Raw genomic sequence first — 26,907 nt, 5'->3', positions numbered from 1 at the left:
TTCATTTCATTGTACAACAGAAAGTAACACAACATTGTAAAGCAACTATACCCCAATTAAAAAAAAAGAGAGAGAGAGAGAGGAGACTGGCTTCAATCCTCAAATGTTCTCTTATTTCCATGTTCCTGGGGACCACTGTGAGCTGTTTCACTTAAGCCAAATGCAAGGGGAATGTCATTGTCCTGGTTGAGTTTCTAGCAAACCAGGGTCCACCCTGGATCTACAGGTGGAACAATGCTTCTTCACATTCCCCAAAGTACCAATAATAATGGAAAATAGATGGAGAAGATATGAGAAGACCTCAAGGAACTCAACCACCTCTCAGCCTCAAATCATACTGACACAGTGACTGACACTGTGCACCCAATGAGTGATAAACAACAGTCACACAAACAAAGGAAACATCACCTAGTGTACACAAAGGTGGTGTTTTGTCTCTTCCTGATGTAATATTACTTCCATCTTATCCCGCTTTTTAAAAATCCTATTATTCTTATCAAAGAATTGCCTTTGAATTTTTCATGACTTGAGTTAACCTACTTTATTCTCAGCTGTTAAGAAAAATATTCAATACATTAAAAATCACACTAACTCTTCTTAGCTATACAGTTGAACTGACATTGCCCCAAATATCTGACCATTTATGAGCAGGATTCAGTCAGTGCACTACATAAAATAACTTTTTCTTAATACTCTCCATTAAGTTTACCTTGCAGACCTATTCTTTCCTGCTCTGGGTGAGTTCTGGGATGAATTCTAATTTTTTGTAGTCTCAGACAATAAGAACATAATTGTTTTGTAATTAAAAGTTCAGTGTAGTCTAATAATCATAGAACTACAGGTAAGTCTAATGTAATAATCAAAATTTCTGAATTCTTTTCTAATCTTGAGTTTCCTCTCCCAGCTTGAGCCTCAAGGCTTGCAAGAATGGATTATCTTCTTTATCTTCTTTACTAGTTCTCGCCTCTATTTTCTGTTCATTAGAAATCCCACCTCTATACCTTATAATGCACCTGAATTTTTACCATTTTCTCCTTTCCTCCTTCTCCAATTGAAAGCCAATACTTCTATCTTCTCGTGACTTATCAAAATACTAGTAAATTAGGAACAGATGTAAATTTCTTTAAGGTAATAAAAGAAATTCCTTTTTCTCCATTTCTGTAGTCTGAGAAGTAGACACCAATGCAAAAGCAGATGTGCAAAAGATTGGAGGAAATCACTATGACAGACAAAAGAGAGCATAAGTAGGCAGAAGAGCCTGTAGACAACAATGCAGGTCTGGCCCCTGTGAAAGGAGAGGGAGAAGGAAGCAGGATTGTGTAGGAAGAACCTCAAACTGCACTGTAGCTCTGAGAAATTCTGAGACAGCCCCAGAGTAAAAAGTGCCCATTAGACAAGTCCCACATTGGCCAGAAACGGCCTTGCTCCAGTACCCCCTCCAAATTCAGTCACTGGCTGGAAGTAATGACTTAGTGGGAGGAATGTAGCCTTCGTGTGAGGCAGGATGACCAGAAAGTATAGCAGTTGAAGGCTTTCACTCAATCATAATCCTCACAGTAGTTTCTCTTGAAGGTATATCTAGGCAGTGTAGACCTAAGAACTCTATGTAGAGTATGGGATATAAAGCCTTCAGGAAGGAAAAAAAAAAAAAGGCAAATTGAAAGAAATAATTCCCATAAAGGTGTGCCAAACATTACTTTGGAAAAAAATACAGAAAGAAATTAAAAAACACTTAAATTAACGGCAGGAAAAGTGTGTATGGTTTGTAAATCTTAATGTTTAAAGACGTCAGTTCTTCCTTAAATTGACCTATAGATATAATCCCAATTAAAATTCTAGTAGAGTGGCTTTTTGTTTTCGCTTTTGTTTTTCTTGGTAAAAAATATTCAATTAGATTCTAAAATATTTATAGAAAAGCAAAGGGCCAAGTTATTAACTTTGATGTGAATGAATTTCAATTAAAGTTTAATCAGCTAATCAAATATATATGTGACTATTAAGCAGATAATTCTCTTAATCATTGGGGAAGGGGGGGGGTTACCCTAATGTTGGTGGGACTTGGGGGTGGTAAGGGTGGACCCCAGATGAATGAGGAGAGAGTAGAAGAGGAACATGGCAATAGAACTCAGGCGAAAAAACATAAACATTACAAATTTTGTCCAGGGTCAACCTTACTCTGTCTCTTAGTGCCCTTCAAATTAACAAGAACAAAAACCAATTACGGCTTTAATTATTTCTATATAGACAAAAACAGTCAACTTTTTATCATCAGGTAGTTTCTGATTTCTTACAATGTTTTAAAGGACATCTGGCTTTAAGAAAATAAATGTTCATTCATGGGGAATGTGTTCACGATGTTCCTCAGCTTTCCACTCCACTTAACTCCTCTCCCCCTTCCTCCTCGCTCCATTTTCTCTCTCTTCTGTCCTCTTTCCCTTCTCCCTACTCTCCTCTTTATACCTCTGACTTTGCAAGATTAGCCTTAAACAAAGAAATAAAATAATTCATAAGAAAAATAAAAATGACTACCCTTTCAAATTCAAACATAAGTTTAGCAAATTTTTGCAAAATATCAAAACGACATACTTTTCATGCCTGCCTTCTAGACAAAATAACTAAATGCAGTTTAATAAAATCTTATGATTTCTTTAATGTCTGATACTGTCCAACTGAGACAGTTAACTGTATCTCATTCATTCAGATGTGAAACAAATCAAAATATATGCATTGTAAATGATGTTGTATTTAGGAGGCCCTGAGGTTTTGTAATAGGAAAAGCTGAAGCATCTCTACTGTAGCAAAAAAGGTACAATACACAGTTAACCTAGGATTTTATTCAACATCAGAAAGTGCTGCCTTGGCAGGGATTCATGTATGCTGAGTCTACTTCTCTTTTTTTAAAACGTATTCCTCAATGCTGAAAAGCAACCCCTGAAATCCACTGTCTAGTCAAATCTACTAAATGAAGGGTTGAGGGACTTTAAAATGACATGTATTTTAGCATTTCTTAGAATCTCATTCACACCACAAAACATTGTTCTGGATGCACCAGAGAGGCTTAATTACACACTGATGATAAAAAGATAAAGCAGGAAGACCTGTAGGTGCGATAGAATTATTATCCTTAAGTGTACAGAGAGGGAGCTTGCTCGTAGCTTACATAACTCATTGTCCACACCCAGCTGTCATTTGCATGAACATTTTCTATGAAAGCCTAAATGCTTGTGAGATCTGGCATAAACAAAAGAAACAGATGTTCCAACTTTGATACAAAGCAAACTTGAAAAGAAAACTATAAATTTAGGGATGGGCAGACCATAGAGGAAATTATGGACAGGGCCATCTTTCTGGAAGCTCTAGAACTTAAAATGCTACTGTTATAGTAAAATTTTTTTAAATGAAAAGGACAAGCCTGCTTTTTAATTTTAAGGTTTTCAGATTCTGCACTATATGTAAATATGCATGAAAGGATGAAGTAGCTCGGCATTTAACTCTTTATAATAAATACAGAAATATGTAGTCATGTATCCTACTGGGGAAACAAACTTAGAAAAGCATGGTTTTGTTTTCTTACCACCTTGATCATTCCTTTGCAATGTAGGATGTATACTTCCATCTGCTCCCAAGGGCAGCCTCAAGTAGGGCAACTGTCTATGTGGTATATTACAGAGTCACCTTGAAATACCTCCCTCCCCTAAGAAATCCTAATGCCACAAACTGTCACCATAATTAGTAGATAAAGGGAAAATTTGTAAGTTGCATTCAGATTAGAGGAACACAGTCAATACCCTCTATAATTAAAGCTAAAAGCAATCAAATAAACTATCAAGAAGCATTACACCACAGAAGTAATTCCTCGACAAACAAGAATAATTTTCACTCATAACTCAATAATACAAAGATAAATAACACAGTTTTTAAATGAGCAAAGGATTTGAATAGACGTTTCTCCAAAGAAGATAAACAAATAGCCAATAAGCACATAAAAAATGATTCCACATCAGTAGTCATCAAGGAAAGCAAACGAAAACCACTCCATACCCACTAGGATGGCTATAATCAAAAAGTCAAAATAACAAATATTGGCAAGAAAGTGGAGAAATTCAGAACACTTATACAACGGTGATGAGAATGTAAAACGGTATAGCCACTTTGGAAAACAGTCTGACCATTCCTCAAAACGTTAAATAAACATAGAGTTACCATTTGACCTGACAATTTCACTCCTAGGTATATACCTAAGACAAATGAAAACATAAGTCCACAAGAAAATTTGTACACAAATTTTCATAGCAGTATTATTCATCAAAAAAAAGGAAAACAATACAAATTATCATCCACTGATGAATGGATAAACAAAATGTGCTATATCTTTACAATAAAATATTCATTCAGCAATTGAAAAGAATGCAGTGCATACTACAATATGGATGACTCAAAAATATTTTGCTGAGTGAACGACACTGAACACAAAAGACCACATATTATATTATTTCACTTATACAAAATGTCCACAATAGGCAAGTCCATAGAGACATAAAATAGATTAGTGGTTGCCTAGAGCTGAGAGGTTGGGGGAAAGAGAGAGTGACTACTCTTGGTTACTTAGTTTTTTTCTGGGGTAACAAAAATGTTCTAAAATTATATTGTGATGATGGTTGCAGAACTCTGTGAATATACTAAAAAACATTTAATTATACACTTTAAATGGGTGAAATTATATGGTATGTTAGCTTTGACTCAATAAACGTGTTAAAAAAACAAATTATTTCCATATTGCTGGATCCTTTAAGTCATAAATTGTTGTTTAAAGCAAAGTTTACTTGGGAGAGGAGATCTGTTATCAAACACTCGTACCTTTGATTATATAGTAGTTTATTACTTCATCTATTCAATCATTTAGCATATACAGAACAGCACAAATAGCTCAGAAGTTTGTCTTTCACTTCCATCGTACTCCTTAAAATTCTTTAGTTATCATTTACTTTTCTTACTCCAGATTTAATCACTTTCCCTCCATCTTTGTTCTTCTTGACTTTGTGAATAGAAAAGGATTTAGAATACCATTATTATGGTTACTTCTGTGGTATCACTGTAGAGCTGTTGACCATTTTCTCCATCTTGAAATTCTTCCTTTGCCTTCACTGATCTTATACTTTTGCTTCCATGCTCTCTAGGACCTATCTGCTCCTTTATGTTCCTCTTTGGCTACCCATTTCCTCTCTGTCCTTAAAGGGAATTATGATTATTCTTCAAGATTTTGTCCTCAGTGCTTTGTACATCTCTCCTTATGTTTGTCCCTTTGGTTATAAATTCTGAACCCATTTCTCAGGCCAACTTCATACCCTAGGTTTCAAAGATATTTTTATACCTGGCCCAATGAACATTTTCAGTTTTTCTCTTCCATGGTTATCTCAGTATATTTAGCCAACCTTTTTAATACCCCTACCATGTGCCAGAGATTATACTAGCCACGGGAAATACCTAAATAAATAAATAAGAAATTTTACTTGCTCATGAGATGCTTATAGTCTATTAGGAGTAGAAAGGCATCTGCCCCTACTCGTGCAAATGAGTGCAATGAGGTATTTTAGGTCCTATGACACCATTTTATACCTTCTATTCATTTCTAGTTCCTGTTTCCAGAGCCTGTATTGATTCTGATAATAATATCTTTTGCTGAGATGCTTAACTTAATCTCTCCCTATTCTAAATTTATCTTCTGAAAACCACTGTATATCTATTTTCTGCTCACAAACTTTTTTTTTTTTTTTGCGGTACGCGGGCCTCTCACTGTTGTGGCCTCTCCCGTTGCGGAGCAAAGGCTCCGGACGCGCAGGCTCGGCGGCCATGGCTCACGGGCCCAGCCGCTCTGCGGCATATGGGATCTTCCCAGACCGGGGCATGAACCCGTGTCCCCTGCATCGGCAGGCGGACTCTCAACCACTGCGCCACCAGGGAAGCCCTGCTCACAAACTTTTAATGGCTCTCTATTACTGAAGGATCAAGTACAAATTCATCATCTTCACATCCAAGACCCTTTACACACTGGCTGTCTTTCAAACCTTATCCTCCAGGCTCACTGTATCCAACCACAACCTCTGCTCCAATTGATCTGAGTCACTAGCTTTTGGCATGTCTTTAAAACATTCTGCTTGTGCACCTTTGCTCAAAAGATTTTTTTTCTTGGCTTGCTTGCTGATTGTTTGAGGTTATGCTAACTTTGGTAACAAAATATACATTAATGGTTTAAGACAATAAAAGCTCATTAGTCACTCATGCTGATAGTCCCATGTGGATGTTCTTGGTTGGAAGATGGCTGCTTCCCACATAATTGTTTGAGATCCAGGTTTATTTTTTCTTTAGTGTGTCATGGCATAGGATCTTGAAGTCATCTGCATCTGGCAGGCAGATGGGTAAAGAATAGGAAGAGTGGTCCATGGGATGTTTTTATGCGCCAGGCCTGAATGTGGTATACATCACTTATATCCCATTCCAACCGCTAGAACTCAATCATGTTGCCAAACTGCAAGAGAGTCGGAGAAAAGCTGTCCAAATGTGAGCCCAGAGAGAGGAGAACTTTGGTTTGTGAACACCCAGCAGTCTTTCTCACCCTGCCTTCCTCATTACTCCCCACTATGGAGAATCCACTTATTCATCAAGGTCAAACCAAATTCCACTTCTCTGGAAAGCATTTCTTAGCCACTCCAAATGGGAGTGAGAATTCCCTTTTCTGAAGTTTCACAACACCTATTATCTTTGTGTTTTTACACTTGCTGCTCAGAGTATTGCACTATTTTTTTCTGATTATGCATGTCTTTTCTTCTCCAATAGAATTCTAATCTCCTTGAAGGTATAATTTTTAGGTCATTCATTCGTTCAACATGTATTCATTGGAAGACTACTGTATAAAGATATAATATTTAGTAGCATATGGAATACAAAAATTGATAAGTTGTTTCTGGATCTATATCATCATTTTGGAATTTGATTCAGAAAGCATTGCCACAATCAAGGTCTTTAAAGCAATGGAGGAAATGTTTTCAAATGATCAGCCATACCATGAGACTTTAATTCACCACAAGGATGATATTATGCAAATGAATGGATATATCACATATTACTCTTCACTTAACCTTCCTACATTGATTGACCATTTCCTATCCAAGCAGAGTTCTTCCCTACTATTATAAACAGACTTAGACAAACTACAGTCGTTACTAAAAATATTCAAAGTCATGTTACCTCACCAAATGAGTCATGCTTTCAGATTACAAGTATTTGAGGAGGTTTATGACATTCTAGATAATGACAGCCTAATATTGCTGCGTAATTACTCTGCAAGCCCATAAACACTCACCCAGCACTAAGATCTAAGAAAGAGGAAATGGGTTTAAACTGAAGTGAAAAAGAAAAAATAGATTTAAACTGTTGCAGAAAGAATCTTGTTCAAATAGATGGGACACCTTATTTAAAATGAATTAACCCTGAAATGATTTATTATATCCTTTTTCACCCCTAGAGAATATTAGGTATGTTACAGTAAATGCAGATGCCCCAAAACCGAGGGATAAAATAAATAGCCTCTGGAGAGGTCCTCCCCACCTTCCAGAACTTAAATCTTAAGGCCTAAGGCTATTTTTGGTTTCCTTTCTGAGATGGCTTAGAAGGGAGCCTATACAATGAAAAGTGAAAGCAGCTCTTTATTTCTTTTTTCTCTGACTACTCCGAGATCTGTTTTTGCCAAAACTTCTTAAGTATTTCAATTACTTGTTCCCTCAACAATACTGCTGAGAAGCTCTGCCCCCCACCTCCCTTTTTATAGATGAAGATATTGAGGTTAAGTGATTTTCTCAGGGTTACAAAGAGACCTAGCAGCAATGAAGGAATGAGAACTACCAGTTCAACCTTCTGGTAGATGAATAGATTGAGTTTCTGAGCAGCCTTGCTATTATATTGCAAAGAGGCCATGCAGATGCCTGGATGAATGTGCAAAGAAACCATGTCCTGGAAATGAAAGGAGGCTGCAAGGACAGTATTTTCCTTCTTATTAATGACATCGGCAATTGTCTAAAGTTTGAAAGAAAGGTCCTTTACAGAAAGAGGCTTTTAAAAAGGGGACAAACAGCAGGGCAATCAATTTGGGACCCCTCCTCAATGAGACCCTTGTTGTCTGTCTACTTACAGACAGTGCTGCTGAGGAAGCTGGGCTCCAGATTGGAGATGTGGTGCTGGCTGTCAATGGCACTGAGGTCACCAGTGTGAAGCATGCAGAAGCTGTGCACCTTGCAAGGAAAGGTAGGTGGTCTACAGAGTCCAGGGTTGATCTGAAGAAGTAGAGAGCTGAAATACAGTAGGGAATGTGAACATGAGGAGGAGGCAACCACAGAATGGGTATAACTTCACTTCTCTCCTGAGGCTACCATTACTGCCTTGTCATCAACATGATTTCTCATAGGAATTAAATCACATTTCTGCCCCTTGTTCCTTCTGTATTGATGGCCAGCCGCAAAAGTGAAACCAGAAAGTGGCAGTAAGCAAAATGTGCTCTATTTATTACCAATATATTTCCTTAAACTCCTTGCCATGAAAGTAGCATTACAAGAATCCATTTAGTATGTCTCTTTTCCCCTTCCTCCCTTCCTTTGCCTCTCCCTCTCATTCTTGCATCCTCCTTCCTTCCTCCCTTCCTTTCTTCCTTCCTTTGTTCTTTTCTATCTTCCCATCAGTTTTTAGAATTAACAGCCTCAGGGTTTTAATGTTATAAAAGAGAGGGAAGGACAAAAAGAAATCACAAACCTAAATCTTCTACAGCTTCTCCTAGGGCCACTTGAGGCCTGCCCTTCCAGCAACTGACACAGGTGGGACCACCAAGAGAACAAGGATAACACATGCCCTGTACCCTTGTATCCACTCACATTAAAATATTGGAAAGGTTAATACCACAGTCCTCTCTGCAAAACAAAGTTACTTTCTTTGGCATCATGTTACAAATCCTCATCTCCCCAAAGACCTAAAAATAAACAGCTGGTAATTGCTGTGTTCCATCATGGAATTATTTGGTGAGGTGTCCTATTCCTGGCTTCCCAAAGGCTGCATGCATACCTCTGCGGCCCTGAAATATATTATCAGGCAATGAGGGATTAAAATGTGTGCATTTGGGATAGGCCACATGTGCCATAAGTATAACCTGCTGAACAGTATGTATCGCTCGCTATTTCTCAGGATGCCGTCATGCTTGTGGGTTAGCAACAGCAAGAGACTTCTCGAGTGCAGACCAGCACAAGAAAATCACTAACAAATGTTGTGTCCTGATAAGCATTCTGGAGCTTCTGAGGTAGAATTTAGCTTAGTATTTGGCTGCTTGTCATGTACTTGGTGCACCAGGAATCCAAGGACACTGTCAGCAGGTGCAGCAACTACTTATAAGTCCTACATAAATATTTATCCTTATGCAGTACAGATTAAAAATCGAGATAATATGGTAATGATTATACTAATGAATTGGTAGTATCCCATTCAATGAGGGAATACTACCCCTTGCTACTGGATCTAGCTGTTCCTAGGTGCTTTCTCACAAATTAATTTTCCAATTTTTGAGTTAAATAAAATCTAATTTTAGTAATATTTCCACTTAGTACTTCTTTTATTTTTCCCCAAGAAGCTTAATGTTCTTTATAGCATTGAAGCATTCAGCCTCAGTTAATGGAAGATAGAAAACAGCTCTAAAACTTAAATGGAGGGTTTTGGATTTCTAAAAGATAATGAACTAACACTGATACTGGGAAAGAAGCTAAATTCCGCACCCTAGCTTGTGCTGTCCCTGGCAGTTATCTGTAGGATGGTTTTATATGCTGTTATTATCTGAGTTCCGCCACTCTTTGTTTGCCAGCGTGGACTTCCTATCCCAAGACCCTGACCCTCAGGGAACCTCCCCATGTCTTTCTCAATCCTTCTCAAACCCAACAGTAGAGATGCCTCAGAAACAGAAAGGTGAATTATAGATCTGAGATGTTAAAGTAAGGACAGTAAGAGACTTTTAGGGAAACAAGGCCATTTGGTACCTGTGTATGTTTGGAGGGGTGGGAACTACAGCCAATAGCTAAAGAGAGCTGAACATCTCATATACGGAATGGCTGAGGGGCTGTTTCTTTCTTTTTTTTTTATTTTTATAAATTATTTATTTATTTTTGGCTGTGTTGGGTCTTCGTTTCTGTGCGAGGGCTCTCTCCAGTTGCAGAGAGCGGGGGCCACTCTTCATCGTGGTGCGTGGGCCTCTCACTGTCACGGCCTCTCCCGTTGCGGAGCACAGGCTCCAGACGCACAGGCTCAGTAGTTGTGACTCATGGGCTTAGTCGCTCCGCGGCCTGTGGGATCTTCCCAGACCAGGGCTCGAACCCGTGTCCCCTGCATCGGTAGGCAGATTCTCAACCACTGAGCCACCAGGGAAGGCCCTGAGGGACTGTTTCTTAGTGTTTTTCTCCCCCTTATAGCCCTGGGGGCCAATTCCCCACCACACTCCACTGAAAGCCGGACAGATGGCACCACCTGTTATGGACAGTCAGCGAGAAACATCAGAGTGGCCCTTGAAACACAGCTGGATTAGGGAGTTGATCATTCCTTCCTCAGGCTTAATCTTCTGCACATTTCTAAGGCTACCAGCTTTTAACTGAGAAATAATAAAAATTTAAAAGATGCAAATAAAATGGAGAGTAAAAAAAGGAAATAATAAAAAAGGAAAAACAAAGTTTTAAAAATAATAAAACATTATTTGAACACTGCATAACAATAAATTTGAAAATTAGATAAATAAGGGGGCTTCCCTGGTGGCGCAGTGGTTGAGAGTCCGCCTGCCGATGCAGGGGACACGGGTTCGTACCCCGGTCCGGGAGGATCCCACATGCCGCAAAGCGGCTGGACCCGTGAGCCATGGCCGCTGAGCCTGCGTGTCCGTAGCCCTGTGCTCCGCAACGGGAGAGGCCACAACAGTGAGTGGCCCGCGTACCACAAAAAAAAAAAAAAAAATTAGATAAATAAGAACATTTTCCACAAGCATTTAAAGAGCCAAAATTAGTGCAAGAATAGTTAGAAAATTTGTATAGACTATAATAAAATATTTATAGAATAAACAAAGAGACCACCTTGCCTCTCCTCCATTTCCATCCCCCCCCCCATTCCTCACTCAAAAGCCCAGGATACAGTCACTTTTATAGATAAAACGTATCCAACTTTCATAGAACAAATAATCCCTATTCCATAGAGTTTTTTCAGAAAATAACAAAGAGTGAATACTTCTCAGCTCATTTTATAAATCTACTGTAACTTTGATTTCAGAACCAGGTTAGTATAGTATGAAAAACTAAATCATATGTTAATTTTACTTATGAGTGTATAGATGCACAAATCCTAAGAAAAAATACATCATAATCAAGTAGAGTTTATTCCTAAATAAAGACAGCTTATAAGAAAATATTGTAACACAATTCATCACATTAATGAATTAAAGAAAAAATATCACATGACTATATAAAGAAGAAAAAATCATGTATCAAGTTATATATATATATATATATATACACATATGTATAATATATATACATATAATTCTCTAAATAGTAGGAATAGAAGTTTCTTTTCATAACTTGATAAAGTCTATCTACCAAAATTCTAACCATGAAAAGAGAAAAATAAAAGTGTATACACAACAACAATAAAACATTTAATAGAGAAACTTTTGGACGCATTCTTTTGAGATTGAGAAGAATAATGCCAATTTTAACAACCTCTGTTTATATAACATCAAAGGTCCTGACTTGTCCAATACACAAGAAAGACAAATAAAGGTATATGGTCTGTAAGAAAAGAGACAAAACCATTATTATTTTATATGATTATTACAAAATCAATAGACTGATGCTTAGAAGTAGTTAGAGAAAGATTGACCAAACTAAGATCTCCTTATAAAAATCAGGAGTGTTCTCCTACACCTGGAATAACCAAAAAGAGAATAAAAGGAAACTTAATATATGATTAACAATAGAAACAAAACTACAAGGTAGAAAAGAATTAATCTAACAAAGAATGTACAAGGACTTCATGAAAAAATGTTTACAACTTGACCAAAGTACATAAAAGGATACCTAAATATAATTGGAGATACACAGAATCCTTATGGGTGGAAAAGCTTTGTAAAGATCTTAATTCTCCCAAAATTAATCTAAAAATTCAATAAATTTTCAATAAAATTGTATTTTATTTTGAGTAGCTTGTCAAACTTATCCTCAAATATATGTAAAGAATAAATGTCCACAAATAGCTACATCATTTATGAATAGGGCAAACAATGGCAGAGGATCTTTTCATATCAGATATTAATATATATTATGAAACCATAATAATAATAAATTAAAAATGTAGTACTGTCACAGAAATAGACCAGTGGAATGGAATGGGTTAGAAAGTTCATAAATGGACTTAAAAAATTATTAAAGCTTGACATACGATAAACGCCCCACAAAACAATGGGAAAAGGACAAACATTTTAGTACATTATTTTTATGGAGAATTATAATTTGGATGGATTCATACCTTCATGTATTATGCCTTATTCTTTATACCATATGCCAAGGTTGACCTCAGATGTATTAATGACCTCAATTTTTAAGTTAACAGCATAATGTTAATAAAAGAAATTATAGTAGAATAACTTTGTTAGTGATCAGAGAAATGCAAATTAATAAGGTGACATTTTAGATCCACCAGGTTAGGGGGGAAAAGTGGAAATTAGATTATAGCCAGCTTTGGTAAGGATATGAGGAAGTGAGAATCTTCATGCAGTCTTGCTGGGCTCTAGGCATCTCAGAGAGCACTGGCAATATCTAGTGAAGTACCTATAGATCCTTTGTCCTACCAATTGCACTTCTGGGCATTTAAGCCCAAAGAAGCTGCTGAGAAGACAAATACAAGGACGTTCATTGCAGTGTTCTGTGTGGTGGGGAGTAGTTAGAGGCACTCTGGGTGACTGTCACTAGAGGAATGGATAAGCAGACCAATAATGGATGCATACTCTGGACTTCTTTGCCTTCTTTGAAATAATATACGAAATGCACATTTAGCCAGCACCATGGACAGATCCTTAAAAACATGGTTTTGAGTTAAGAAAAAGATAGAAATAGAATGAGATGTTAGCAAAATACCATTTATGTAAAATAAAAAGACATGCACAAAAGAGTGTATTCACAGTCCTATATCAAACATGTTTTGTGAGTGCCTATTGTGGGGAGTAGAATGTTTGAGGAGCATCAGGAATGGCAGGAAAAAATAAAGTAAAACAAAAAACAAAAGGGGGCTGTACTCTAAACACAATTGCGTGCAATGACCTCAGTGTTATGATGGGCTCAGTTGTCTATAGTTGAGTTCAAGAGTAACAGACAAATGCCTCCTGAATGGGGACCCACCCATACACAATTTTAGCTCCACCCAAGTTCTAAAATGTATAGGTGGTAGTCGTGAAGGAAGGCAAAACAAACAAACAAACAAAAAGCACAGCACTACTGAGAGGCAGTGGGTCTATGAGAAGAATATACATGACCATGAAACTAAAAAAAGAAGAGGAGAAAGGGGAAGAAATAATAGGAATAATTTGATTTTTATGTAATGCTTTACATGTTCGATTTTGTTAGCAAGCCTATACATTGGTCAAGGTATTTCTGGAGTATATAGAATCTGAAACAAGATTTTGGAGGTTCTCTTTGGGAGAGGAAGTCACCAACTTGTCTGAAGAAAGTAAAAATTGTGAAACAAAGGATAGAGCTTTTTTGTTAAATTCATATGAAACATAGAGGTCTTGAAATATATATTTACCAGGTACCTATTAAGAGCGTGTTTAAAAATCTGAATGTTTCCACCTGACTCTTGGGTCTGTTTGCATAAACTTCTTAAAAGTCCATCTGATTGACTGCTATATATGTCTGCACAATTTCACTCCCATGCATGTGAAACTTTGGTAAAATCCTATTATATTACTGATTGCTACGCTGCTGATTTAGATATATAAACATCAAGTAACTTTTCTCAAAACATTAAATCTTAAATCTAACTGTATGCCAGAATCACCTGAGAAACTCTTAAATACAGAATTCATGGTGGGTGGTGGCCTGCACATTTGTAATTTTAATCAAGTCTCCCTGGTGGTTCTTTCACAGCCTGCCTAGCATCAGTACACAGACCAGCATCTCAGAGGCATGGCCAAAAGCTTACAGGCATAAGATTAAAACTCAATTTTGTTAGCTTCCAGTGCAGGTGTTATCATATCTTCCTAGACCAGCATTAGAAAGGGGAATTATTATTGAAATAATAATTCCATTCAATAATAATAGAATAACATGTTAGTATATGTTATATATTATATAATAGGAAATAATATAAAATAAAACATAATCAAATAACAATTCTGTTCAAAAATACTAATCACACACACCTAGACAAATTACCTCAATTTTGCTGATGGAAATACCAAAACAGATTTAAGAAAGCGTTCAGTATCACACTGGGAATGACAATAGCTCCATGTGAATTTTTATTTAATTAGGTCCCTCATACTTTCTGGTTTGAGCTATTATAGGGCTTGGTTACTTGCAGAGTCAAATAGAAGATTTAATCATTAAGGAAAAGTGCTGAAAAGAAAGAGAGGAAAGGGAAACAATGAAGCTTAATCAACCTGGAAGTCCTTTGGATTCATTAGGGCTCCTTTGTTTCCCTAACAGCAGGCTGTACTAAAAACAAGCACAGAGGTGCCTCTGGAGCCTAGGACCTCACAGCTGAATGCAGTATCAGCCCACTGCGCCAGCCCTCGGGGACCGCACTCATCTTGCACGTTGCTCATCCACGCCTGCGAGGGTGGTGGAGTTTGTCTGACAGCAGAGGTGCGACTCTGACACAGTTTAAGATTGGTGGCATAATAAAAGACAGTGATCCAAGGAGAAAGTGTGAATTAGAAAAAGAAATCATTTTTCTCTCTCCTGTAGCTGTAAATAACCTCACCCACAACTCCTTACTTCCAAAACTATAGGCCAAAGCGCTAGGGAAGAAGAGTTTGCTGGAGAGCTTTTCTTTTTAAGGACGTCGTCACCAAAGAGCTGTATTTGCTAAAGACATGGATTTTCAAACTCTTTCATCTCATGAAACAAACAGTTCTCTTAACTCTTTCACATCAGGCCATGCATCCTACCGCATCCTTCCTCCCACTCACACCCAAAAAGCAGGAAAGATTTCTGGGGTGTCCAGTAGAGGAAGGCAATGATTATGTGTCCCATTTCTCCAGGGTGGGGAGATATCTAGAGAAAGAAGTAATGGTGGCACTGGGACAGGTCGTGGAACTAATGATTTTGTTGTTGCAAAATACTGGGGATGAAAATGAAAGCATAAAGGGGAGACTAAATCAGAGCCAAGGAAAGAAAGCAGCATGGTGGTTGGTGACAAAGACCGTGATCATGAGCAGAGCCTCTCAGCAACTGACAGTTGCCTGGGGACTTGCCACTTAAATTGTGGTCCAACATCACCTGAAAGCTCCTTACAAATAAGGAATCTCAGGCCTCATCCCAGACCTACGGAATGAGGATTTGCATTTAACAAACCCACTAGGTGATTTGCATCTACATTTAGTTTGAGAAGCACTGAGCTAGGACATTGGCATATTTTTAGGCTCCCAGTAAATTAACAGATAAATAATAACAGAACCAGAGGGTTTAATTGTTTGTACTTAACATTTAGTTCTTTTAAAACACACACACACACACACACACACACACACTACAATGAGTATATAAATAATCTAATGTGGAGATAACATCCAAAGTCTAAAGTCTCTGTAAATGTCAGGCCCAGGTCCTCCTGGCCCTGGATAGGACCTGCAAAGAATATAAAACCACCACCACCCAACAGCTGTTTGGAACTCAGCACCTCCTCATGCATCAGGATCATGTCCTAACTGTGACAATGAAGAACTTTCCTTTCAATATGAATGCACCAACTTTCCTTTCAATATGAATATAGGACCATCTGTATCCCTGTCCCAGAGAGAATTTTTTGGTGTACCAAGTTATGTTTACGGCCGGCTGAAACTCAAGTTTAGCTTGATCAGTATCAGAGAAACCCATATGCAGTCTTTGTAAGCGAGAGAAAAATGACCTCCAGGGGCAGCCCACTGCAGCAGTACATAAATAAGTTGGCAGATGTGTCAACTATGCGTATTAGTCCAGGAGTGCAGTTCTTTGGGGACTGAAGTCCAAAGACAAAGACATTTGTGGGTTGCCGGTCAATCTGGAGCATTTCTTCTAATTATTCTGGATGTGTTTTTGACAGGAGCTTAAGGGCAGTTCAATAAATTAAAATGTATTTACATGGCAATGAAGAATCATCTCAACACGCAGAGTTATTTAATTACCAAGGTGCTTTGCGTGCTGCTAAAGTTAAGACTGTGTCAGCCTTTCTGGGACAAATCTTTATTTTCAGGGCCATGTGGCTCAGCCAGAAATGATCCCCTGGGTTGGAACTTGTCACTTATATAAGAGGAGTCTCCTCAGTGACCCCCGTTTCCATGGACAGCTCTAAACAGATTGGTAATCTCAATGTCAGACATCATGATGAAGTCAGTGCTGCCAAGGCCAAATGTCCCCCTTCAGGGATGCGGCCTCCATCTCAGAGGAATTGTAAATGTAGTCACAGCCCATTTGCAGTTTTCAACGCATGTCAGGGTTGCTGTCTGTCTGAATGACATTCAGAGAATTTTCTTGAGGCATCAAGAGGTAGGTATATGATGAAAGTCTACGTTCATGCTGGCAGCATCACAGCACAATTGGTAAACAGTGACCTCATATTATCAGGGACAGGGACAATTTTTCTCAAGCTCTTCACCACACTGATTCTACAGGAAAGGGGGCACCACTGAAGTCCAGGCACTCCAGAAGGAGAAGACAGGCACTTGGAAGCTCAGGGTCAAATCCTCAGCAATGAGTTGGGTAGGCAAAAAAAAAAAAAAAGATAAAAAACATTTGTACCTAAAGTCTCCTAAAATTTCTGTCTACTTCAAGTTCAAAGGTTAGTAATTGATTTTGATCAGAGACAATATTGGCAACATATACTAGCAGTGGTTTAGATCCTCCCTTTAGCTAACACAGGTCAAGGAAACTAATTATCTTGAATAAAAGTGAGATAGAAAAGCCAAACATCACCTATCTTCCTTCTTTGGATGTAAATCAAAATATGTTAAATATTTAGCTTGCTGTTACTATAGACAGAATGAGCAGACCTGAGTCCTCCATAATCAGACCCAACTAGGCCATGTGGTTGAATAGAAAGAGTTCTGTCTTAGAATCAGGAAACCTGGGTCTCACATTTGATTCAACCCCTTATGAGCTATGGGTCCTCAAAGAAGTCCCTTTACCTCCCCAGTTTTCATTTTCCTCTTCGACACGAGGGGCTGAATTACTAAAGAACTCTCTGATTCATTCCAGTTGTAGAATTCTATTTCACTGATTCCATTTGTGGTAACTAAACCTCTTTTTCATCCATTCCTTCTGAAAAGCAACAATCCTTCCAGTTGATTGTAAGAGTTTCAGCCACTGAACTATCTCAAATTCATCCCTCTAGGTCCAGACATCTTGACTCTGGTGGTGGGATCTGACATCAGCTGCTGTCCCAATACGCCTTGGCCCACCTGCCGCGGCTACCTATATAAGAGGACTCAGTCCGGGTTCATGAACGGTTGGAGGAAACGGTGGTTTGTGCTGAAGCATGATGGCTGCATCCACTACTACAGACATAAGAAGGTAAACTAAGGGGAAGGGAAAGGGTTGGAGTGGGTAAGAACAAGAAACCCTGGGAAGTACAGGAAGTCCATTACCAAAGTATTGTCTTGTAAGGTACCATGTATGTGGTAGGATTCTAGAAACAGTGTTCTCTCCAGTGACTTTTAAAGAACTTTTCCTTCTTCAGAAGTTCAGAGAACTGTAATTTATTTTCTCTGCTGCTGCATAAGTCAAGGCTGGCATACATTTCTATCTGATTTATTCCTACTTTCAGATCCTCTGTGAAAACTTTCTTATCAAAGCCAATAAAATAAGAACCAAACTATATACCTAGTACCCTAGAGAAATCAAAGTGGGCTAAGGCAAAGCACAGCTAACATCTTACTAGACCGCTGTGCCTGGGCACTGTTCCTTAGGTTACAGGGACTGATGTCAGTAAGGCTTCTGAAGCACAGCACCTACTAAGCCACCTGAAATACTTTGTTTCATTTCCCAGATTTCCTTAGAGCAGTGATTTCTAACCATAGGTGAGGGCTGAAATCTTCTAGGGAATGTTCTCAAAATATGAGATCCAGTCCTCAACCCAGTTGTTTCTCATTCAGCAAGTCTGGGATGAGGCCTGGGCTTGTGGGTGTGGGGAAAGCACTTCAGGTGATGCTGGCCTGCCGTTCAAACAACCAACCAGCAGGTCAGGTCTTATCAGCAGAATTGTTCTCTTTGCCCTATGCAATACGATGTTTAATTTTTTTAATCAAAAGCAAGCGTCATGAATTTTAGAGATTTCACACAGAAATTCCAATTTCCAATTTCTCTTGAAAAATTCTCTAGTCACAGTTGGTGGGAACTGTGTAGTGACTTCCTCCTCTAGGGAGGGTGAGAGCTGCCCAGTTCAATAGAGGGCCCACTGCTTCCTATGTCCTCTGCCCGGCTGGCTTCACTCTGAACCACCTGTGTGACCTGCTGCTAATAAGCGTGAAAAACAGGAGCTTGGGTTATTTACCTTATCCATGACACAATTTTATTTTTTCTGCCTTTATTTTATATTGCCCTAGTTTCTTGATTTTAAGCTTTTTTTGTATTTTATATATTTTTTAAATGACCTTAATTCCCTTCTGGAACAAGGAGTATCTATCTGTCTGTCTATCTATCTGTCTATCTATCTATCTATCTATCTATGTATCTATCTATCTATAAAGAAATCAGTACATTTAAAAAAATGAGTAGCAACTTTTCATATTGAATCATTGTGAAGACTCCTCATTCCTAGACTGTGAATCATTTATTTGTGACATAGACCAGGAGGTGTCTGCCTTTCGTGGCAATGCGAGCCGTACAGCTACTTTGCAAAAACTTTGTCTCCCTCCAGTGCAGGAAAATAGGATTCCCTGTAAGCAGGATGAGAAATGATGGTCTAGCCTTGTTTTCTGTATTCTGAGTATTAAAGTGGAACAGACCAGAAGGTTCCAACCTGGGTATGCTTCAGAAGCCCCTGAAGAGTTTTCCAGAGTACATATGCAAACTATCTCCTTCCCCCTTCCCTCCTGAGTGGGGCCCTGGAAACTGTATATTCTTTTGTAAGCTTTCAAGGCCATTCTGAAGGAATTGATTTGTAGCCTGGATAAGTCCCACAGCAAAGTTTATTCCCATCTACAGTCAGAAGACAAAAATAAAACAATAATGCAAGCTTGCCAATTTTTCTTTCATGGAATAGATGGTTCTTTATCCTGAGATTGTGTCCTTTCTACCTCTCGGTGATGATAATTTTTGTTTCCTCGTGTGAAACGGTGACAATAGTAGATGCTAGCTTTTCTTTAATGGCTTCTTCAGCAAAACAAACACATAAAGCAACCCTATGTCGAGCATCCCATAGTTTAAGATTCCTGGTTCTTGAGATTAAGAATGATTCTTGGAGCAGTGTCTGGGCTTGCCAGGGGGCAATCATGGGGCTAGTGGTGCCTGCAGATGTTATATTTGGCTTGCACAAAGTTTTCATAAATTTTTTAATGAAATGCATTCAGGTGAAGCAGGTACTATCCAATATGCCATAATCCCTACTACTCCTCATTTCCTTACACTGAGCCCAGTCATTTAAATTACTAACTAGGCCCTGCAGGGATTTGAGTGTATGAGTCCTGAGGTAGAATTTATGTGAAAAATTAAAAGTATGGTGGTAGAGAGGTTAGAATTAAAATAGATTTTTTAAAAAAACTGCTTCTAGTCCTCTTTGGAAAAGACATGTACATCTTATAGTAAGTTTGGACACAGCTAAGAAAAAAAACATCTTGAGTAACTGCTGTTGTGAGCATCACCACCACAACAGGTCTAACATGGAGATGGTAGAATATAAAAATACAGCTTTATTTTGTGTATAAAGAGCCAAAATCAGATCCCTTGTAATGCTACAAATTCCAGAATACATTATGTCTATTCTTTAGAGTAGACAGCAATGACTGAGAAGAGTTAAGGGAGCATAATAAGAACACAAAAGATTAAATTAGCAGAAAGTGAACTCAGCTATACAGTATTCATTCATGCAACAAATATTTAAGAGCCAGGCATTATGCTAAGCACTGGGAAAAAAAAAACAAAAAACAAAAACACAAAACAAACAACAAAAAAAACCAGACATGGTGCCTGCCCTGTTTGTACTTATAGTTCCATAGAAGAGACTGATATTAAGAAATAGACTTATGAATAAATATGCAATTGTGATTGGTACAATAAGAAAAATTATGGGATGGGAGAAGAGAATTGTAGCAGTCTGAATCCAAACAAGAGATACAATCACACAGTGATTTAAACAGTTTAATATAAATAATTATTAAACTATGATAGAAGAATCACTATAGGCTATAAGAAAAATCTATATGCTACCAAGGGAAAGTACCCAAGGAAGGACAAACTTAGAAAGGGTACCCCTCTCCAAGGCTGGGGATTCAGATCTCCTTGGGAAATGTAGTTGAATCCACTGGATATCAGAGCCGCTCACTAGTTCGCTGAGACAGAGGTAGTTATTCGGCAGTCAGAGGGCAAACAAGAAGCAACCCTTTGGAGCACAGATGGGGCAGGTAAACTGAAGCTGGTAGCTGGTGCATGGGAGCATAAGAGGAGTTGGGGATGCCACTGTGGCAGGAAGCCTGAAGCATGAGATATCCCTGTTGCAATGAATGTCTGGAGCGAGATAGTGCAGGGAGAACTGCAGGAGACAAACCTATAGGAGAGGGGAAGTGAGCAGAGGGAATCAGGGCACCAGGGTAGGCAGGAGATGTCCATATGGAGAGGGTCACAGGAAGGTTATCATCAGGTCACACTAGGGTTGCAAGGTTTCCAGGGACAGTGTGTTCTGGGTGAATAGCTAAGATAGAGCACCCCCAGATGTCCACACACTCACACTGCATACCCACCCTAAGCCGCTGAAAGAGCCGGAGGGCCCCTTCCTCTTGCAATGTTCCTCTAGCGCCCTCTACTGAGAAGACAATGCGCTTACTGTTAAAAAAACAAACTATGGAAAGGAATTCCATCCATTATTGCAGAGCATAGATTGAGGAGTGAATTTGGAGCTGAGAAGAAATAAGTTTGTAACTGGCACAACAGTGAAATGGAGGGTTTAGTATAGATTAGAAGACATGGGAGTATGTAACGAATTCCTTCTTGAGGATGTAATATTTTAGCTTAGGCCTGAGGACTGCAATAAAGCTAGCCGGACAGATGGTTGGGATGAGGGTTCTCTTGCAGGAAAAACAACATGTATGATGTCCCTGAGCTGGAAAAAAAGCTTGGCAAGTTTGAGGAATTCTGAGAAATCCCAGTGCGGCTACACCAGCGTGCAAGGAAGAGGACAGGGAAGGCAGGAGGTCCAGCTAAAGGGTTAGGCAGGAGGCTGTCAACTCAGGGTCCTGAGTCAATGACAAGGATTTTTGGATGTTCTTCTAACTACAATAGAAAGCCACCAAAATTCTCTTGGGCAAGGCAATTTCAAAAGATCATTTTGACTGTTATGTGGAGAATAAATTGGAAGGGGATAAGAGTGGAATGGAAATAACAGTTAGAATGCTAGTACCTAGGGGTTAGACAGGAATAAAGACACAGACCTACTGGAGAATGGACTTGAGGATATGGGGAGGGGGAAGGTGGAGCTGTGACAGGGTGGGAGAGAGGCATGGACATATATACACTAACAAACATAAGGTAGATAGCTGGTGGGAAGCAGCCGCATGGCACAGGGATATCGGCTCCGTGCTTTGTGACCACCTGGAGGGGTGGGATGGGGAGGGTGGGAGGGAGGGAGACGCAAGAGGGAAGAGATATGGGAACATATGTATATGTATAACTGATTCACTTTGCTATGAAGCAGAAACTAACACACCATTGTAAAGTAATTATACCCCAATAAAGATGTTAAAAAAAAAAAAAAGAATGCTAGTACCGTAGTCTAGGCAAGAGGAGAGCCTAGGTAAGTAGTCTTGACCAGAGTGGGAATAAGGAAGCTAAGTGGACAGATCTCTAGAAATATATAAAAGCTGAAATCAAAAGGATTTGGTGATGGATTAAATGTAGTAGAGAAAGGGGAAATAAAGGACAGCCAAGGATGACTTTGAAGTTTCTGATCAAAGTAACTGGTTGGATAAGATATCTTTTACTGAAAAAGGAGCAGGTTACGAGGGTATAGGGTAAGGTGAGATCAATAGTTCAATTTGAACTACATTTAGAGTATTATATATACTGTATAGTTATAGTATAGCAAATATATATATATATATATATATGTAGTATTTAAAGCCATGGAAATTGATGAGATTGCTAAGGGAGAGAATATAAAGTGAGATGAAAAGAGAACTCTCAAACCCTGAGAGTGGACAAAGTAGGAGGAAATAGGAAGGGTGATTGAGAGGGGTGGCCAGAGGGATAGAAACAAAACCCAGGAAAACATGTGTCATGGAGCCAAGATTTAAAAAAAAACAGTTTCAAGAAGGAAGGTGATAGTGTTTCCTGGCATTGCTGAAGGGTCATACTGTGAAGAGTATTAGGAAGCATCTGCTGGGTTTGGCATTATGCAAAGTCCTTGGAAACTTTGGCAAGAAAAGTCTGGGTTATATAGAGTGAGTTGAGAAAGAAACAATTTATTATATGAATTGGAAAAGTATAAACAGCATTTGCAGAGCAGTCTTTTGAAAATCTTGCCTATGAAAGAGACTAGAGAAATAGTGTGAGAACTGAAGAGTATTTAGTCCATTTACAGTTAATTTAATTACTGATATAATTGGGTTTACATCTACTATAGTTATTTTTGCTTTCAATTTGTCTCTCTATTCTGTTTCTATTCCTCACCTTTCTTGCTTCCTTTCGATTAAGTTAATAGTTTTATGATCCCGTTTAACTTGTAGTTATTAGGTCTTTTAATGTTCTTTCACTGATTACCAAAAATATTACACCATGCATTTAGATTACTAGAGTCAAACATAAATTAGTACTTATACTATTTTATGGACATCACAGCATCTAATTTAGCCATGCCTTAAGTAATATGTTTGTGTTGTCATATATTTAAATTCTATACAGATTGCAAATCCTCTGAGATATTATTATTTTATACAATCAATATTCTTTTGTATTTACCCATATCTACCTTTTGCATTGGTATTCATCTGTTCCTGCATCTTTAAACAGTTAACCTGCAACATTTTCCATCTTCCAAAAGAATGGTATTTAGTTGGAGGTCTGCTGGGGGTGAATTTTTCGGCTATCTTGGGCAAATATCTTTATTCCCCCCCTTAATACTTTAAGAATACTTTTACTGGATATAGAATTCTAGATTGGGTAGTTGTTTTCTTTCAGATCATTGAATATGTCTTTTCACTTTCTTTTGGCTTTCACTGTAACAATAAGACTATTAGATAACTTCTCAGTATAAGTTGTTTCTTCGTGCTTTATTCTGCATATATTCTTCTGAAATTCTTCTGTCTAGTTTAATAGCAAATAAACTCCAGTAAGTTCTTAATTTCAGCAATTATATTTTCAGTTCCAGAGTCCATTCGATTATTTGTTTATATTCTCCTGTTTATGCTGAAATGCTTGAACTTGTCTTTTATTTTTTGATCATATTAATCATAGTCATGCTAAAGTCCATCCTTTATCAGGATCCTCTATAGGTGCCTGTTTCTTTCATCTGCCATTTCTGCAATTTTGTTTGTGTTAGAAAGGTAAGGGCACTAATCCTAGGTCATAATCTATTCAGTACTAAAATAATTGTAAGACAACCTTCAGGCATTGTGAAGGTTGGTCTTTTTGTCATTCATTCTAATTCCCAAGGTTATTCTTCAAGATTCTAACTCAGAGCATGATTTATAAGGACTTCCTCCTTGATGGGGTCTGAACTCCATGAGTATGTTGAAATCTCTGCTCAACTTCTTAGCCCCTTCAGGTGGAAGTGACCCCAATGTTGGGCTCATCTTCTGCTGGATTTTAGCCCCATTATTCTTCACTGTCTTATAGGCTCTCTGATGTATTCAAAGAGGCATTTATATATACTTCAGCTCTTCTAGTTTTCTCAGTAATAGCGTTGATACTAATGACTAGTCTGCCATTACCAAAAGGACAATTCCAAGCTGTCAAGCTTCCTTGACAGCTGAAAAGGAAGGATATATGAGGGCAGAGTTGTTTTTGTTATTATTTTTAAAGTGTAAGATACCAGTTTAAGTGTGAATGCTGCTGAGAGTAGAGTCAGGAGAAAAAAGCTGAAGATACAGAAAAAGAGGAATTACTGGTGGATACACTTACCTTACAATCCACCTATGCTAAAATTGGGTATATCTAGCTTATAGGTACCAACAGAGAAACTGAACTTTATTAAGGATAAGACTGAATATTCCACCAGGTTTTTCATAAAAAGGAACCATTCTCTGTACATTGTAGCAGAACAAGCCAGTTTTTGTTCTGTTCTGGGGATCTATGTATGCAAGAACCCAAACGTGGGTGTACGTGGGGGGAAAAGGACTGAGAGACACTTCACACACTGGGCTTTACAGATCTCAAAGAAGAAAGCAGTGTTATGCTTTAAATACTTGTCTCTATTTCAGGAATTGTGATTGTCACAGCGTATTTACTTTGCTATGTTGGAGGAGGAGTCCAAGGGACTGAGTAGCACACAATAGCGTGAGAGACTTCATTTTGAACAAAGAGTAAAATTTGGGGCATGAAATAAGATTAAATATTTGTGTCATGTGTCTTGAATTTCTTTTGTAAATGAGACCTGTTAATCTTTGATTTCCTTTTACGAAAGGAGAGTGAATGATATTCCCTTCCAAAATTGCCACGATGTTAACAATGCACTTTTAAAGGCGGTTAAGCTCTAAAGCTAGAGGCGGGGTGAAGTAAAACAGAGTACGGGCCTTGAAGGTCAGTCTGGCTCTACAGCCCACAATCTCAGAATAATTTTATACTATGACTTTTCGTAAAGTAAGAGTTATCGGAAAAGGGATTTGCCCTAGTATTGACCTAAGAAGCAGAGGAAAACCAGGCCCACAGAATGGGCTCGAACAGACAGTAGAAGGAAACAATACAGTTGATTCCTGATGGCACCTTATGGTCTTGCTTATTACCAAAATGGTTCTTTGCCTGCAGCTATCCAGGAGACCTTATGGAAGAGACGGAATGGTAGAGCTCTGAGGAGAGATCTGTCAAGAGATTCAGCTATGTTATAAAATCATTTGCATATGGAGTTGGCACTATATGTCATGAGGTCGCATAGGAAGAATGTAGATTACAAGAGAAGAGAGCTGAGGTCAAAGACATTGGGATGAGGACAGAGCCAGTCAGAAGTCTGGCATGGGGAGGATGATCCAGCATTAGAGGCTGAATAGGAACAGCCAACGAGGCAAAAAGAAAACCAAAAGGAGTTTCATGTTTCCAGAGCCCAGACATGAATGTGTTTCAAAAGGGTAGGCGCAGTCAGTGGAGTTAAATGCTGCTGTGAAGCAACTGCCTGCCAGATACAAGCCTCTAAGTGGGAGAGTGGACCTCCTTTGCTATGACTGGCCTTCTCTGGCCTGGCCTTGCCTCTATCTTTGAATTCACTTTTTCCCAATCTAAAGGCATATTTGTCTATTACATCCTGAGGGAGGGGAGAGAAAACCTTCCTGAAGACACATTTATTGTGACTAACTTTCTCTCATCACCTTTTCTAAGGCAAATTCTTGGGAAGAGTTATCTAACCCTACCTTCCTTCATTTTCTTTCCTAACTCACTCCCGTCAGGTGTCTGTTTCTGCTATACATGTGGACATTGAAATTATGATCATATCTAGATTATCCAGGAAGAGAGTATAGGATGAGAAAAGCAGTGAGCCAACATTTAATGGGACATGATAATGTCTACCTGATAAAGCTCTTATGTGGATTAAATTAAGTATCATATATAAATCAATAATTACAGGGCCTGGCACATAGTTTCAACTACTAGATTCCATCCCCTCGACCCATTTTACCTTAATCTAAGTAATTCGCCTGTGGTCATGTAGCTCATACGTGAGTACAGATTCAAACTCGTGTCTTCTTGGCTAAAAAGCATATTTCTCTCTTTCCACTACTCCAAACTTCCTTCCCAGTGCTTCAGTCCCCAGTTTTGTGCCTAACTGCAAACTACCTGCCCCCTGGAAACCACAGTCCCTGATGCATTTCCCAGGTTCACACCTCAAACCTCATCCAGCTAATCTAAAAGAGAGGTGAACATAAGAACTATTAAGATTCGTGAGCGTTGTTTGCTGATTTCACAGGAATGGAACAAATAAATACCTCATCAATGGAAGAATGCTTGTGGCATTCAGAAAGCAGGGAATGAGTCAATATATGTGGTCAATATAACAGAGGGTTTCCAAGTTTCCTATAAAATCTTGAGTAAGTTCAGCTCCAAATTTCAATACCTCATTGGAACCTTACTTTGTAATTTAAGTGATTCCCAGTAGGTGGCGTAGCTTACTCACAAATGGTTTCTCAGAGCCCACCTGGGAGAGCAATTTGAATCATAAAATTCTTGTTAATGCAGGAAGAGACAAATAATTTAGACCAACTTCCTCCTTTTCCAAAATATGAAATCGAGGATTAAA

The 26,907-nt window shown here is 38.5% G+C and overlaps 1 protein-coding gene across 1 annotated transcript in view; it reads right to left on the bottom strand.

Moving 5' to 3' along the window:
- Positions 1 to 26,907, bottom strand: part of MACIR (macrophage immunometabolism regulator) — a 293,610-nt gene that overhangs the window by 29,355 nt on the left and 237,348 nt on the right. Inside the window, exon 9 of the mRNA XM_060143360.1 lies at positions 8,186 to 8,343. Coding sequence (XP_059999343.1) covers positions 8,186 to 8,343 — 158 coding nt within the window. The remainder of the gene's footprint in view (positions 1 to 8,185; positions 8,344 to 26,907) is intronic.

Source organism: Lagenorhynchus albirostris, chromosome 3 (assembly GCF_949774975.1).
Source record: "Lagenorhynchus albirostris chromosome 3, mLagAlb1.1, whole genome shotgun sequence".
NCBI classification, from domain to species: Eukaryota; Metazoa; Chordata; class Mammalia; order Artiodactyla; family Delphinidae; genus Lagenorhynchus; species Lagenorhynchus albirostris.
Note: the sequence above shows the minus strand (reverse complement) of the source record. Positions and strands in the feature narration are given on the sequence as shown.